This window comes from Echeneis naucrates, chromosome 16 (genome assembly GCF_900963305.1).
Source record: "Echeneis naucrates chromosome 16, fEcheNa1.1, whole genome shotgun sequence".
Taxonomy (NCBI): Eukaryota; Metazoa; Chordata; class Actinopteri; order Carangiformes; family Echeneidae; genus Echeneis; species Echeneis naucrates.
The window spans coordinates 6,458,058-6,474,702 of NC_042526.1; the positions used below are offsets into that span (position 1 = coordinate 6,458,058).

At 39.7% G+C, this 16,645-nt stretch overlaps 1 protein-coding gene across 1 annotated transcript in view; it reads left to right on the top strand.

The window, feature by feature from the left end:
* Window positions 1-3,010: 3,010 nt before the first annotated feature.
* The window catches only part of mrpl23 (mitochondrial ribosomal protein L23), a 31,835-nt gene continuing 18,200 nt past the window's right edge, over window positions 3,011-16,645 (top strand). Inside the window, exons 1-3 of the mRNA XM_029522666.1 lie at window positions 3,011-3,139; window positions 4,254-4,376; window positions 14,880-14,962. Of these exons, the coding sequence (XP_029378526.1) occupies window positions 3,120-3,139; window positions 4,254-4,376; window positions 14,880-14,962 (226 nt within the window). The 5' untranslated portion in view covers window positions 3,011-3,119. The remainder of the gene's footprint in view (window positions 3,140-4,253; window positions 4,377-14,879; window positions 14,963-16,645) is intronic.

The following is a 16,645-nucleotide window of genomic DNA, read 5'->3' on the forward strand; positions in this document are numbered from 1 at the left end:
GCTGTTGGCGGGACAATCCCTCTCTAGACTGAACTCTTTCCGTCGATGCACCTCCGATGTTAGAGCCTTCCCTCCTCCTCCCGTACTTTGTTCCTGTTTGTTCTGTCACACGAAAAGCCACTTTCCACTGCCCCCGACCTGAACCTTCATTCCAGTTCTCTCTGACTCTGTTTCTCTCACACACATGCAGAAATTGTGTGTTTAATCACATTTTGTCAATATTCTGCGGGTACTGCAAAAACATTGAATGAATAACTCCTTTCCAATGAAGTGCATGCCGCACACATTAAAGGCCAAGTAGTTAATAGGTCAAACCATTAACCAGAAAATGACATCTACAGAACTGACATTCATTTTCACACAGAAAGATCAAAACCATTATAATCATGGTTACATTCTTTTGGGAACCAATGAAATGAGATGATATAGCTGACTTTTATTTTCCATCAAAGAGCCCAACCGTGTGTATTAACAAACAGGCTTGAATCACATCTATAAATGGCAGAGTTGGACAACAGTGTGAGACTGGACCTTTGGCTGAAGGTTGTGTCGGTTCATGTTGCCGGCCCCCTCCACTCCCCCTAGACCTGGCTTCGACTGGACTGGCTGGAGCTTTGCTAAACATTAGCCCCCTGACTGAGGTAATGAGTGCAGCTACTGCTGCTGCACTCACAGCAAGCACCAGGTCCGAGGCCAAGGGAGAGTTAAGGTCCATAAGAATGTAGAAATCCACCTCGCACAAATAGCATTGGCATACACAAACGTACATGCCCTTCCAAAATGCATGAAAGTGATGGATTATCACAAGCAATACTGAAACACTAATTAATTTCTATTTTGACTTCCATGAAAAGAGAACAAACTATTTGCCATAGTTGACGGTTGGCCTAGAAGGAAGTTACGAGATAGTGTGGAAGTTGTCACATCATGCTGTTCAAAGTTCTTTTCGAAAGTTCCTTTTGAAGCTCCTGTTGAGCATGTTGGGGAAGACTTCACCCATTTTTTTTTTCCTCCAGCCCAGGCATTAGAAACAAATCGATATAAACAGAGAAGAGCAGGAAATCTTCATTTTTGAGAGGCTGAAAAGAGCTCTAGTCTGGCATTTATGTTTCAAAATAACTTAAAAAAATACAAAAAAAAAATCACCCATTTTTCAAAATAGTTAATTAATTAATTGTGTTTTTCTTGATCAACTAATTGATTGATATACTAATTATCGAAGCAATAGAGTTTAATTTACCATGTGAGCATTGTAAACATGAATATTAAAGCTTCTAAACTCTCAAACAAAGAGCTTTTCTGCTGGACAGTAGTAGAATTCTCCACATGGATTATTAACCATATTTTTTAGGCTTGTTTAGACTGACTGAGAATACGCTACTTTTTAATTCTACACACACAACTTAGATATAAGTGCTCACGTTTGCAGCAGCTGGAGTGAGGAGAACTTAACCACATAAACAAACCAATGCAATGCGGCACTTAGCAAATGGAGTTAATGGAATTCAGTACAACTTGATGATTTATTTTATGAAACAATCTAGCATACACATTACAGTTTGGGTTTTGAAATTAACTTAACCACCTCTATGACTCTCCAGTACATTCCAAACAAGCAAGTTGATGTTAAAAACTCTTTAACTTTTAGATAAGCTACCAAACAGCACAATTTCCCCTCTGGAGATTAATAAAGTATGTCTGATTCTGATCAGCCATTAAACGACAAGTGAATTGAAAGCAGTGAATTCTTCCTTTTGTGGGGGTAAAAAACTTATCCAGACATCAGTAGAGACCACGGGACATGCCGATATAGTGTGGCAAATACCTGTGCCAACTGGCCAACATTACAATAACTGCATAATAATCAAATGACTTGCAGTCACATCACACACACACACTATGGCATCTTAACTGATGGAAACTTCCCTCCCAGACAGTGTAGGCTATCAGTGTGGTCCATTTCCTGCTAGGTCTGAACAAGCTGAGCCAGGGACTTGTGTTCCAGTCAGGGGGCATTCAATCACGCATGCCCCCCACCCGACTGTGTCAGGTGCAGGGTATGAGTGAGCAAAGGGACAAGGTCTCCCTCTGCTGCTGCCTCATCATGCCTGTCCTGAGGAAATATTATCAGCTATGACATTTCCAAAATGGAAACTTATTCTTAAATTGAATCCAATTATAAGATTCAAGCAGCTGCTTCAAATTTAAAAAACTATTTCTTTTAGGAAGATTAACAGCAATGAATTTCATTTTCTAATAAAGGCACTGATATAATCTCATTATCATGAACTAAATGTCAGCATATGCACCTCTCTCTCCCTGTCTCTCTCTCTGTGTATACACACACACACACACACACACACACACACACACACACACACACACACACACACACACACACACACACACACACACACACACACGTGTGTGTAAAGAATACACTTTTCATGGACAAATGTTTCATGACATGAAAAAGGGTGTTTGCAGCGGTGATAATGTCAAATTACAGATAAATCCAAATTTCAGAATTTATGAGGAAAATACACTTTGCATAAAATATCTTATATAGCATTTGAAAGATTTGCTGTTTTTGCAAACACTCAATTTTGATAAAAGGAATAATAGTGAAATCAGTAGTTTTGGTGAGTATTCAGCAAGTGTACTGAACCATTATCAGACTGTTGTTAGTGCTCCATCGTAAATATCTTCAATCACAAAGAATACAGGTTTTTACTGGGGTTTTATTGCCACAAACTGATTCTTGCGTGTAGTGGTAAGAGTTTGAGGAAAGACAATTGGTGACAAGTATTTTAAGATATTACAGTAAATTATCCAAATAATGACAAAAGTAATGACAGGATAACTTTTTTAACATAAAGTTGAGTCTGTAAAGGTTTAGATTGCTTCCTTAGCTCGCTGTATTAGATCTGAGGAGGAAAACCTTCAGTTGTGAGTTGCAGACTCAAGCGCTTCAAGGGCACAAACAAAAATCTAGTACGCATGCGCATTGGCTGTTGTTCCCGGAAGTACACCCATACACGTGTAGGATTTTACAACCTTGAAAAGACTACAAAACAGATGCCTATTTGTTAGCTTGTTTCTCACAACAGACCGCCCCGATGCCGGTAACAAGACTGCTGTAAGTGTTACGTCTTTTTCTACGTCTTATATCTAGCTCTAAATGCGTTTGAGGACATTTCAGTCGGAGGTGAAGTCTCTGCTGGTCACCTCTCTGGCTGCTCGGTAAGCTAGCAAAGCCCAGTTAGCTAACGTTAGCATCTCCGCTTCTCAGTCTTTCCAACTGTACTTTGCGACTAGATGTAGCCATTATTGTAACACAAGCTTATAAGTTATCTTTACAGACCGTTAGTGCGCGTTGAGCTGTGACTCCCAGTCCCCTCTGCGGAACTCAACCGACGCCCCGCAACAGGAAATGTAGCCGCCGTTTCCCGGCTAAGCTAAAAACAACTGGCCGTTAAGTCGTCACCGTCTGAGTTGCCATGACACTCAGGTGGCTGTTCAGTTAGTGAAGGAACTCAACTGTAGGCCATTTTGGCTTTATTCACTTTTACTCACACACCTGAAGGGCATTTATGATTTATATACATATACATATATATATATATGTGTGTGTGTTTTTTTTGACAGCTTGTTTAAAGAAGGCCCTGCTGTTGTAATAGTAGCAAAAGTAGGTGAAAGGATAAATGAAGTCATTTTGTCATTTTTATTTTATTTAAATGGTTTAATAGTTATTATTATCACATCCATTGGTGATGGTGTTGTTCAGCCAGTAAATAATTTTCCCTGTGGTTTTAGATAATTCCTAAATCAGACATTGCAAAAAAAAAAAAAAAAAAAGCAGTTTGATGATTGTAAACCAGTCAGCATTGTAAAACTGAAAACTGTCATTTTGGTCAAGCTTAAATGTGATTGCAGAAATGAAAAGAAATTCTTGGCTTCATTTTTTTCTTTCAGATTTTTCCTTGTAATCTAAATATATGTAAAGACGCGGTGTCTTGCTGCGGTACTAAAGAATAGCCAGAAATAGCAGAATAGAGTGTATTTCATCACACAGATCTTTATTTATTTATTTATTGTCTCTTCTCTTATCAACTTTTGGCAGAAATGAAAGATAGTTACACAAAACTGCAAAGTTCTACACAATTTCTTGTACTTCCATACACTTATGGTTTTAATATCTTGCCAGTTTGAGAATGAAACTGTAGGTAATAAGAGTCTGTCTGTCCTCTCAGTTATCCACTCTACCAGTTGGGCAACCCTCAGCTGAGGATCTTCAGACCGAACTGGTTTCTGACCCTAGTGAGACCTGGAAAAGAGCAACCTCCTGACACTGTCCAATTTCGTATCCCAATGGAGTAAGTCTTTATCTGCCACTGAATCTTAATTTTGAGTTGATTATATACTCATTTCACATCAATCCTACATTATATAACACCTTTTGGAAGTCAAATTGTATGTAATGCAAACAATATGAACATTCAAACTTTCATTTTCTTAGATTATTACACCATCTTCAGGTTGATGCATTGTACTACATATTATGGCACCAAAAAGCTATGACTGTGCTATAATTTATATCCACACCAAAACAAACCTAAATATCAGCAATTTAATAAATTTTTAATTAAAGATGGCAAAGTGGACAATCATGCCTACTTGTGGCAAAACTTAAAAGATCAGCACCTTTGTTCATGAAAGTTAATGAAATAGCATTTTTCTTTGAGTAAGAAAACCTAAATGTAAGGCAGATGTGCCATAGGATCATTGCAATTACTCAAAGTGCTTCCGAATATTGTAAATCTGCTTTTAGATTAGATGTACAATTACTGTGTTGATATTTGGCTTCAAAATTTTTTACACTGCTACAACTAAAATGAAATACATTTCACTTGTATTCAAGAGCAAGTAAATCCTCTAATCTTGTCATTCATCCCCTTTTTTAAAGCCAACTCCACTTTATCTAAATAAGTTATTGGTGCCATAGAAATGACATACTAATACTATCAATACTATATGTCATTAATGTTCTGTGTCAGCTTTCAAACTAGATTTTAGCATATTCACATTTACCACCGCTGTGATTACACTGTCCATTACCATTATTGGTTACCAATGTTGAATTAAATCTGATCAATCTGATCTGAATCTAAAGCAATTTCCTGTTCTCAGACCATTGTCTTGATAGTTTCTTTGTTACGTTATAGGCTTCAGTCTCAACTTTGTGACCCTTTTCTCACCCTCAGAATTGTGTTTTAAAGCTAGTAAGGATTGAATCCTGTTCTTTCAGCGGGGCACATTGGCCTGGAACAAGACTCTAAGAATGAATTTGTGGTGAATATACTGTTATGGCAGGACTTCCTTTTTGAAAATATAACGAACCAATGACCCGTACAGGCAGTAAATTTTACTATTAGGAGAAAACTAAATCATTTGTTATATTTGGCATTGAAATTATAGTAGGTTGTTACTTCTGTGAGACTGGAGTAGTCATTAGATATCAATCGGATTTATTGCACAGTGGATGTATGTTTTATGTTTAAAAGTGCAATAATTAGTTTTTATTGGCACTGAATGTGAAGTTGGTCATCATGACCACCAGATGGTGTGACAGCCTCAAGAACAAAAATCCGAGTCTGCCAGACCTCAATAGAAAATACAGTTCTTAAAATCTTATGACTGTCTTAATAAGTTCAGTTGTTGCAGTGATGACTTGTAAATGAGTGTCATGGGTAGTGTGGTGGGCGTTAAGGTCAAAAGTGCTTTTTTGTGCTGCTGCACTGTTTAAAGTTTGGACTGTGAGAAAAGTGAGACAGCAAATATTATTCAACTGAAGGGAACATTATTAATATCTTCTTACATCATTAAAGCATAATTGTTTTTTAACTTCCTGCAAATCACATGTCAAATGTATGCTATATACAATACCACTTTACTGCCTCAAAAGTTTGCACATAAATACTAATTTACAAATATATTGATGTATAAGTACCCACATACATCAGTTACTACCTAGTTTTATTAGTTTGGAACGACATGTTTCTGTCGTAAAATCTAACAGGAGGACGTAACCAGTCAGCCGCCAGTGATGAGCTGATTTTGACTACCTCTGCAAGCCAAGGTCACTGAGGTTTGCAGTGTTCCTCAGGCGACGAGAGGCCCAGAGCCCACACTGGGGAGAAAAATTGAAGTTTGAGGCAGATCATCTATGTGTCTCTGGTGGGGTTTAGACCATAATCTGTTCATCCAGGTGCCTGGCCTCCCACTCTGATTCTTGCCTCTTCTCTGCCAAACTCCTAGGGTGCTTATGTAATTGTGTGTGTGTGTCTCTCTCTCCCTGTGTGCACACTTGTCAGTGTGGGTGAGTCAGTTTGTGAGAATGGTGTGTGTCTTTGTGTATATATGCACAAAAGTGGGTAAGTGCAGGGTGCGTGTGTGTTTATAAGGGTGTGTAAAGGTTTTTTTTCTCACAGTCTTTGATGCCTGGGAGAGGTGCATGGCTGACTGATATACTGCTGGGGCCTCGATGTGCACTTGAAACACTGTTATGTTTTACTTTTTGTACACACAATTTAGAAAATGAACACACATGGAGAGACAGTGACACACACTAAATATCACTCCCACTCCCCAGCTTATTGATGAATCTGAGTCATTACGGCAGTGAAAGCTGTCTGTAGTTATGACCTGCATGGGTAGGCGGTGTTAGCGTGAGTAAGCTGTAGTACAGAGCAGCTGTTAATGAAAATCAGTAATGTTGACTTTTTAAGGGTAATAACACAATATAGCCTTCATCTCTGTGACACCTGGGAGGAGATGTCCATGACCGACTTTTTGGTTGTCTTTGTTTTGTTCTTGTTTGAAACTGTGTCACTCATCTGCTATCATCTGCACTCGTCTTTCTCTGTCCCCTCCCTCTGTCACACCCTGGGCACTGGTATTTCTTGGGCTTTTTGTTGACACTTTGCAATGCATCCAAAACCAGTCCCTTTTTGGCACTTGTTGTTTGACACACCTGGGCTTTATTCTCTCATAATCTCTTGTATTTGTTTGTCTTTTTGATTGTTCTCAAAGCTTTTGTGCTATGTTAGTATTTCCTCTCTGCTCTTGAAGGAACATCATCAAATTTCTAGGTTTACACCCACACACACCTCTTGTACCTCACCTGGCATGGCTAGAGGCCAGTACTGACACACACAAGCACAAACATACAAAGAAAAGAACACAACACTGAAAGTTATGTTCAGTTAACGACTCAGTCACAAACAACTCATGCGACTCTCCTACCTATTAGCTGAGAAACCAGGCCACGCTGTGGTTTGCCACTCTAAGCTCACAGTGACTTTCCACTTGTATGTAGAACTGCATATTACCTGGTGAATCAAACAGTTCTATGAACCCTTCACAGTCTGATTCTGTTCCACTTCACAAATTGGAAGTTGGGTCATTTTTCACGTTAATTAACTTTGATACATGTCATCGGAAGTAATTTGGCCTGCCAGTAGAGGAGTGTCACAAACTGTCGGGCCTTAACTGACCCGTCTCTCTGTAAGTAGTTTAGTGACTCCTTGTGACCTGGTCTTTGATCTATTTCTGTTGCTTTGTCAGACAAAAACCAGGACAATAAATCTAATCCCTCACATGCTGTTCTTATACTCTCAACTTCTCTACTGTCTCTTCTCTCCCTAAGTCTCAGGTTCCTTGATAGCTTTCCATCTAAACAAAGTCCGGTATTATGATCTAGATACTTAGTGTTGAGCAACTTCTGTGCATGTATTGTCTGTGTAGATGGGAGGGTTAAAGTAGTGAGTGTGCATATCTCAACCCAAACCTTACAATGGGGCAGGCTGACAATGAGGAGCGGCTTTCTTTTGCCTTTCATCTGTGCAGAAAACAACTCTCCTGTTTCGTTCTCACCACTAAGCCGCTCTGACACAATGTACTTTGATGTTGTGTGTGTGCGCATTTGTGAGTACGAACTTTTTGGTGTATCTTGGATGTTTACACTACAGTGTGTTAATAAAGGTTGCACATAAGGTCAAGTCTGAGCGGTTTATTAGAACAAACAACATTACATATCACAGGAACGGGTCAGCTGCCTGTTACTGAGGAGTGCTCTTGCTCTTGAGAGACCAAATTTTTTCAAATAAATTTACTCCCTAATCTAAAACATATACCCCGGTCCTCTTTGATAATTTATTTTTCCTCTGTTTGGCATCATGATTTTTTTATTCCTACCAGTATGTAGAGTAGCTGACACAGGAGTATTTCAGAGAGGGAATTCTGTTTAGAAAATCTGTTAGGCTATGTCAGGGGATGGAGTCCAGATAGTTTCTGATGTGTGAGTAAGATAAATGAGTTTCCTCCAAATATCTGTAACTTTGCATCCATCTGTAACCCTGCATCACCCCTGTGTGTGGTTGTATACTCTTCTCTACTCCCTTGTAAATCCTAAAAGTTGATCTGCCAACTATAAAGGCAAAATAAAAAGCCCAAATGTACATTCAGCCCAGTTTCTATCAAACAATGAGCCACATTAAAGGCCTTCCAGTGGTTTCCCAAGTCAAGTTGCTAAAACAAGCAACCTTTCCAAGGAGGATTCATGGTCGCCACAAGAAGCATGATTGTCACTGAATCATCCACATGCAAAGTAACATTCAGCAGTAACCTCATTCTTTGGATCAATTGTTGTTGCAGTGGTTACAAATTTACAGCGACTTTGACACAGCTTTCAGTTTATATAAGGGAACACAAACACCATTATTGGAACATGACTCACCCTGATGAGAAGTAATTCTCCTCAAAGATGAATAAAAAACTACCAGATCATTGTAGTTTTCCACGTAACATTTACTTGTAACATTTAGTTGTTCACTTTCCCAGTACTGAACCAATCTGATTTGTAGTTAGCCCAACACCTACAGCAGCGCTAATGTGTTGATGCCTAAGTGCCTGATTTCAAACTGAAAATAGCCACTGCTGTTATAGTGAGTGAAAATTTGTTGTTTAGGTCATAAATCATTTCCAGCCAGTTTAGTAAATTTTTGTACAAGTTTAGTTTCATGACTTTGTTTAGTGGTGACATTAAATTTAGTGGGCACAAATACAGTGTCAGTAAAGAATCTTCCTTTATTTTGGGAGCATCTTCAATTCTTTTAGTTTTTACAATATATATTTGTGTTCGGTTTTTCTTTGCTGTTCTTGTTCTTGTGTCTTGTGTTTATGTGTATTTATATGTCAGAACAAAGTGAAACCACTTTGAAATTCTTTGTATGTGTGAACATAGTTGCTGATCATGATTCTGATATTTACAATACAACCTCAAATGTCCTAGCAAGGCTAGCCTTTGTAAACTCTGGCTCTTTCACACCCATTGGTGCCAATATGGCTTGCCTTTCAACAATTCAGTGACTTTGACGCCACATTTTGGGACTTCAGACTCTTTGGCGACATTTTATTATTTTTTTTCATGAAGTACCTATCAATATATGTAGCGACTTTTTGGACAAACAGTCCCACAGGAAACACTGTCTGCGTCTACTTTACTGAGTGGGTTGCTGAGAGGCGGAGCAGCATATTCAGTCCGTAGGGCAGCTCACGTAGGCATGAATGAGCTTCTAAGTTTCTCTCTGAGTGCTCATTTTACAAGTAAGTATAGCTGTTGTCTTTAATTTATGTGGTAATTTTTTCAGACTGTGTCACGGTTATAAAGCCAGGGGCCAGTCGCACAAAGCACCTTAAGTTTTCTACTGAAGTATAAGACTTAAAGTTTTATTCGCTTTCACTGTGGCAGTTACCAAATGTTGTTGCACAGAATCCTTTGAAAGGTTTCTTTTGTTGAGGAAAATTTTTGGTTCCCATGGAGATCATTTGTTTGCTGGGCTGTGATACAGACTATCGTCTCACAAAGATGGCCTGTTGAAAGAAATGGCAAGAAAACCAAAATGATCAGAGGAGGAAAAAGTGATACTTCTAGAGGAATATAACAAAAAACAACCTAAATTGTTCAACACACGGGTAAGAGCATTTGACACTTGGTGAATGACACAGCACACAGTTGATTGATGTACATGAAAATAAACCAATAATTAACTGGAAAGATCCCATAGCATTAAACCACGGAGCAAACATTAACTACAAAGGGGTTGGAAGAGCGCAGCAGCAGAAGGAAGAATGATTCACCTTTAGTTGGTTGGACAAACTCAATCAAAGACGCAGTCATTTTTTTCTCAACTTTGCAATGGTCTTTTGCGAAATAACTTAATTGACTCCTTAAGTCAAGTGATGAGAAAAAAAATCTTGTGAAAATAAGGAAGCCAATTAGTAAGTACAGGAAGGAACTAGTTTGACTTTAAGGTGAATCTTAACTCAAGACTTGTGAATTTTAGAATTGCAGCACAGCACCGAATGATGTCGTCTTGGAATTTGGCTGGATTTAGATATTGTAGAAGTCAGCGCAGACTAAGAGAAAAAGCAACAGATACAGGGGTGGAAATGGCTGACACAAGGCAGAAAGCACATGTGATGTAATGATGAGAAAAACTTTCCATCAAGGCTACATGAAGCTTAGCTTTCTCCCTGAGTTATATCAACAACGTTCCCATTGTTGACAAGAAAACACCAGTTTGTAAGCTTTGTTATGTGCATGTAGAAAACTTGCAGCTGAGTGTGAAGCGGCAGGGATGAGGATCAGCACCTCTAAATCTGAGACCATAGTTCTCAATAGGAAACCGATGGATTGCCCACTCCAGGTGGGGAATGATTCCTTGCCCCAAGTGAAAGCGTTGAAGTATCTTATGATCTTGTTCGTGAGTGAGGGAGCTCTGGTGCATGAGATTGACAGGAAAATCGGGGCAGCTGGTGCTGCATTTGCTGTACTGCACTGTTGTCATGAAAAGGGAGCTGAACCAAAAGACAAAGCTCTCTATCTACTGGTCAATCTCCGTTCCTACCCTTACCTACGATCATGAGCGATGAGTCATGACTGAAAGAACAAGACTGGATACAAGCTCTCTGTGGGGTGGCTGGGCTCTCTTAGACATAGGGTGAGAAGCTCTGTCATCCAGGAGACACTCCTTTGTGTGGAAAGGAGCCAGTTGAGGTGGATCAAGCATCTGATACAGATGCCACCAGGACATCTCCCTAGAGAGGTGCTCCTGGCATGTCCAACTGGGAGGAGGCCTTGGGGCAGACCCAGGACTGGTTGGAGAGATACTATCTCCTCACTGGCCTGGGAGCGCTTAGGGATCCCCCAGTCAGAATTAGCTGAGTTTGCCAGGGAAAAGGAAGTCTGGGGCTCCTTTCTAAAGCTTTTACCCCCATGTTATCATGGAATAGAACTAATAATACTAGACCAGATAAGACTAGACTAGTCTAAAAATGACATAGCATTCTGTGCTTTAAAAAATGGGGAAAAAAAAAAGAAGTGAGGTTTTGGAGAATCATGATAAAGGTGAATGGGTTCAGCACTTTATGGTGCAAGTATGTTCTCATGCGTTTTAAGAATGTTTTTATTAGCATTTGAGGCAGACATTGTACATGGAAAAAGAGAGGGCCTGTAACAGGCAAAGTCCACAGCTGCTATCAAACCGGGAACATTGTGAGTTTATGGTATTTGTCTGGTCAGTTTTTATTATTTTAATCAGCATCAGCCATAAATACGGTTTTTGGCATCTGCATGCATTACTCAGCCAAAAATCCATATCTGCTTCATGTTTCAGGCAATATTTCTTGTGTATTTGTCTGATGACTATTCAGGAGATGACACGATAAGGTTTCCTTTATGTACAAGAGCAGCTCTACCTATTGCCCGAACAGAGGTTCTGTGAGCACCAGCACATTAGCATATGGGTGGCTTGCAGTAGTCTTGCAGTTTTCAGAATTCATTCACATTAATATCAAATATCCTCAAAGCTCTCCCTGTCTTGTCTGCCACATTTTAACTGTGCCTTTTCACCTACTTCTCTCATAAGCTTTTGGTGCACAGGTGTAAATGCGCCGCCTGAAATTACTGGATGGTACGATGGTCACAATTTCCTTGGCTCATTGTGTGTTTACTCACATTTCAGAATAAGACATATCCATGAGCATGTAGGTATATGGCAGAGGAGGTCTTACATTTGAACAGCTGACAGAGGAGTGTAGATAAATCTTCAAATTGACGAATTTACTCTATTATCACACACAAACACAATTATGTCACAGTAGAGCACAACAAAGGCATCGAGTTTACCTTTTCTCTTCATCCATTCATGTGTCCTATCCCTTCAGAGACCTTTTTCTTTGATCAGTATTTGATATCAGATTTGAGTTTTAAATCTCCTATTTAACCGCCCCCTGAACAATACAGAACAATATAACTTTTTAAATTGTTCAGTCAATAATGCCAGCGTGCCTGTTTTTAAACTCGCTCAGCAACAACTGGCCATAATTGAAACTAATCCATCGTCTGCGTCATTTGATGCCTTTCTAGGTTTTGTGTTTAAAGTTCTTTCATCATCTTGGGGCGAGGAATCTTTGCAGCATGTGTTTTTGCGTATAAATATATACCAGTTGCTGAGGAACGATTCGTCTTGGCAGTTGCTCGAGACAGGTTTTTCATTCTTCCTGAGAGGCAGAAGTGTGAAAGGTTAGAGTCAGATGGGTGTTTATACTGGGATGATGATCAGATGCTGCCTGCATCACTATTGGAGACACCACGCCCTTTGTCTAAGTTTAGCCTTGTTTATGAACACACTTAACTTGACATTTTCTCCTCTGCTTTTAGTCCAAGGCTTTCTTTTAGTCTTGATTCCAGTTTGTTGCTGAGATGGGAGTCATATATTGACTCAGCTCATAAAGAAAACAGCTGACTAATGTTACCCCTGAAAATGCAATGTACAGTATTTATGTGTATTCTATTAGAGCTGTAGCCAATTTTTTTATGAATTAACTGTCCAATTTTCAGAAAAATAAATCATCCCTGTTTGATAAATGACTTGTTGAGATATCTACAATAATAAATATATCAGTGAGTAATGAAAGTAAGTCATTAATCACTCATATTAACTACTTAACAAAATAAATTCATGGATGTATAGATGAGTTAATATTTGTTTTGTCTTTTTTTGTTGCTCTAATAATAATAATTACTATGGTTGATAAATTGCAATGCATTCTTCGTTTTTTAAGTTCAACTTAAATTTGCTTTTTCAACCACAGCTAATACATGTGCCAAGCACACCAAGCACTGTTGTGTATGCGTGGGCATCCAATTCCAGTCCCAAGCATGACTGGGCTTCCACAGCCTTCATACTCTGTATGCTAGTGGTTGCCTGATAATTGGAGTCATAAACGCAGGAGGGATTTAGAAAATGTTCTCCTCATTAATCAGGATCAGTGTTCCCTCTGCTAATGATCCAGAAGAGACCTTGCAGTCCCCAAGCCACTTTCCTCCCTTCTAGTTCCCCACTCCTGCTTTCTAGGAAAACCCGTCTCTCAGCACTATAACTCTCTCTTTCTTCCTTGATCTCAAGTACCCCCAGTCACTCTTCTCTGCTTCACTACCCTCTGGCACACACATTGTTGGGGGTTTTGGGGGGAGGTGGATGCAAATGGAGCAGAAAGGCGCATCTGCATGCCACATCTTAGGAAATACATCTCTCTTCTGGATGAAGGAAGACAAAAAGGCTTAAAGACGCCTTAACGAGTTTGTTTACATCTTTCTTTACACATGGATGGAGCTCCCCACCCCACCCCACCCCCATTCCAAGTGGCCCCAGACAGCTGCCTGAAGTTGGTGCTTTGCAGAAAACCCCTATCATACTCAAGAGTCTTCACATCAAACCATCCTGCTCCCAGTAATGGTGGAATCAAATGTGGAAATTGTTACTCAAGTATTGTAAATATAAGCTACCCTCTCTTGGTAAACTTAGTAGGTCAAATAGAAGTGTTCAAGGTCTACATCAGTGACAGCTTTGCCAAAATTTGGCCTATTATAGAGGAAAAGGCAATTGTTTGTACAGCATGGAAACATGTATTACATCACTCTTTGGTACAAAGGGTCTTTGTATTCACAGATGGGATTTTCTCATGCAAATGTTTTCTTCACCTATTATTGTTACAACAGTTCAAGTTATTGTACTTTGTGAAATATAGAGAATATTACATTATGCTTTTCTATCAAAGAAACATATGCAGTGATAGAAGATGCCATATCCGAGGCACTCATGTCAAACCGCAACGTCGCTATTAAGCACTTTGTCAGACGCATTTGGGAAATGCTTTCTACCCAGCTAATCCAATTGGCGAGATTGATTAGCAGTTAAAAGCCTTTCTTCTTCTGTTTGGAGCAATCCCTTCCAAATGTTGCCCAGTGGGCTAGCTTTAGCTTGCCTGGCCCACCGGATCACTTGGTGCCAGGCTCGCTTCCTGTGTAGGGTTTCACTCGAAGTGATCAATACATGCAGACAGCTAATTGGATGAACACTGACACTCACATTTCTCTTCTCTCCACTTTATGGTTCAGAGAATAAAAGCTGAATATGGGTTTATAGGGGAGTGTCTTGTCTGTTACAGTAGGTAATATCACAGCAGTGTTTATGGGAATGCTGTGTGGAAATAGGTTGGATCATTTGCATGTTGTGTCAGTTAAGTGAACATGGGGTTTTTTAATAGCCAGTGATCCAGTAGGTAACCTTCAGGTACTAGACCACAACCTCAGACATCTTCCCTTGCTCCTTTATTACCTCACACCTGTTCAAACCACACCTCATCCCACAAAAACTCTAAAGCTGAATGCCTTATTTAATCCTTGTCCTTCTCTCTGTCTCCCTACCTTCTTGTGGTTTTGTCTTCTGTCTGCCCTGGACATGGCTGAACAGAATGACCAAGTACGACGTGAAGAACTACCTGGAGAAGATCTATAATGTCCCTGTAGGAGACATCCGTACCAGGATACAGTATGGTGAGTGTCTCAGTGCTTTGCACAAGCGCATACAGAGAGCTGTTGACATGTACAGAATGTGGAGGGGTTGATGCTACCCAATAAAATATTAATGTTTCCCATATACTTACTGATAGCGTAAATACTTCTGAACAATAATTATTTTATCCTTTGCTAGACCACCCATTGGTATTTAAAGATGTGAGCACCAGCTCATGGTATAGGTCCCCATGGGTCTGTTCTCCCAGGAGCTGAGCCCTGACCAGGCACCTAAGTCAAAGCTAGGTCCAAGTTTTAGTTAGTCTAACTGGATCCCTTTGTTCAAGTATCTCTGTGCCAATATTTCTAATCCCAGAATAGATCAATATAGACTTCCAGTCATAGTAGAATATGTAGTACACAATTATCTCAGGAGAATGAAAAGACATCTTGAGAGGCTGGGAACCGGTCAAGATACTTATCAGATTGCTCAGTAAAATCAGTCAGAATTAGATTTTGATTCTGTGTAGCTTGAAATGCTAACTCCATACTGGGTAAGTGGATGCTAAAGCAGGACTGAAAACACTTGATTAATGCATGATATATAAATCCAAGCCAAACATTTCATACAAAGTTAAATTCTCAAGTTGTACTGTAATTGTTGTAATTTTAACAAACACACACAATCATACAAACCCATATCACTATGCTAAACTCTAAACTTGAACCACTCTATTAAACCATACACCTTTAAAATCCATCTACATGCAAATACATATGATTTTAATTAAATAAATTAAAATTTGTGTTATTTTAACCTTTTATAATTTCAACTAATTCACATTAGAAGTTTTAGCTTGTAATAGTTTATTGATCAATATTAAAAAATAAAACCCCCAATACAATGTGAGTTTTGACTAATGTTTTAGATTAGTGAAACTCTAACGGTGATTATATTATTATTTCCACTCCAATGCTAAAGGTTTTATCTCCTTCCCAGTAATCTTTCCAGCTGTCAGCTTCATCAGTTAAATTTTGGTCATGGTGCATGGAATTCACAGAAAGTTTTCTTTTAGGAAGCATGAAGTCAGAGTCATTCTGTTTTGGAGACTGTCAGTGGTGGTTCACAACGATTAGCAATTTCAGCATGCATATAGATGGTCTTCCCATTGACATGCAGCGGCGGGAGTGCTTTCCAGCGGCTAGTTGCGGTAGTGGTTAGCGTGCCTGGCTCTCTTTTTGCCCTTACACACACAGCTGCTTATCTGACAATCTGCTGCTGCAGCACTCCAGCCTCCAGCTGTCCCAGGACACCCCATGCTCCCATACAAACACATACTATTCACTTACAAACTTGCAACTTCAGGGCCTAAGTGCCCCAACCCCTCTTCCACGCATCACGACTTGAAATCCCCCCTTCGGCCCTCTTGTCAAGGATGAGTCAAGAGCAGTGTTGTATCATTGACTTCATAATCCTCTTGGTTTTTTATTCAGAGAGGCAACTACTTCAACTACTCATGCACCCTTTTGGGGGCTCTGAAGTTTCATAATTTCCAAGTCCTCCGAAGAACAGAACGAGTGGAAATATGGGTGGCTTGAAATTGGAGGGACACTGATTAACAGGCTAAGAAGAGGAGGCCTGAAGCACCACCATGCTGGATCCAAAGGGCCATGAGGAGCCCCTTCCACCTCTGGGGGAGCAACTGCAAAGGACACGTGGAGGGC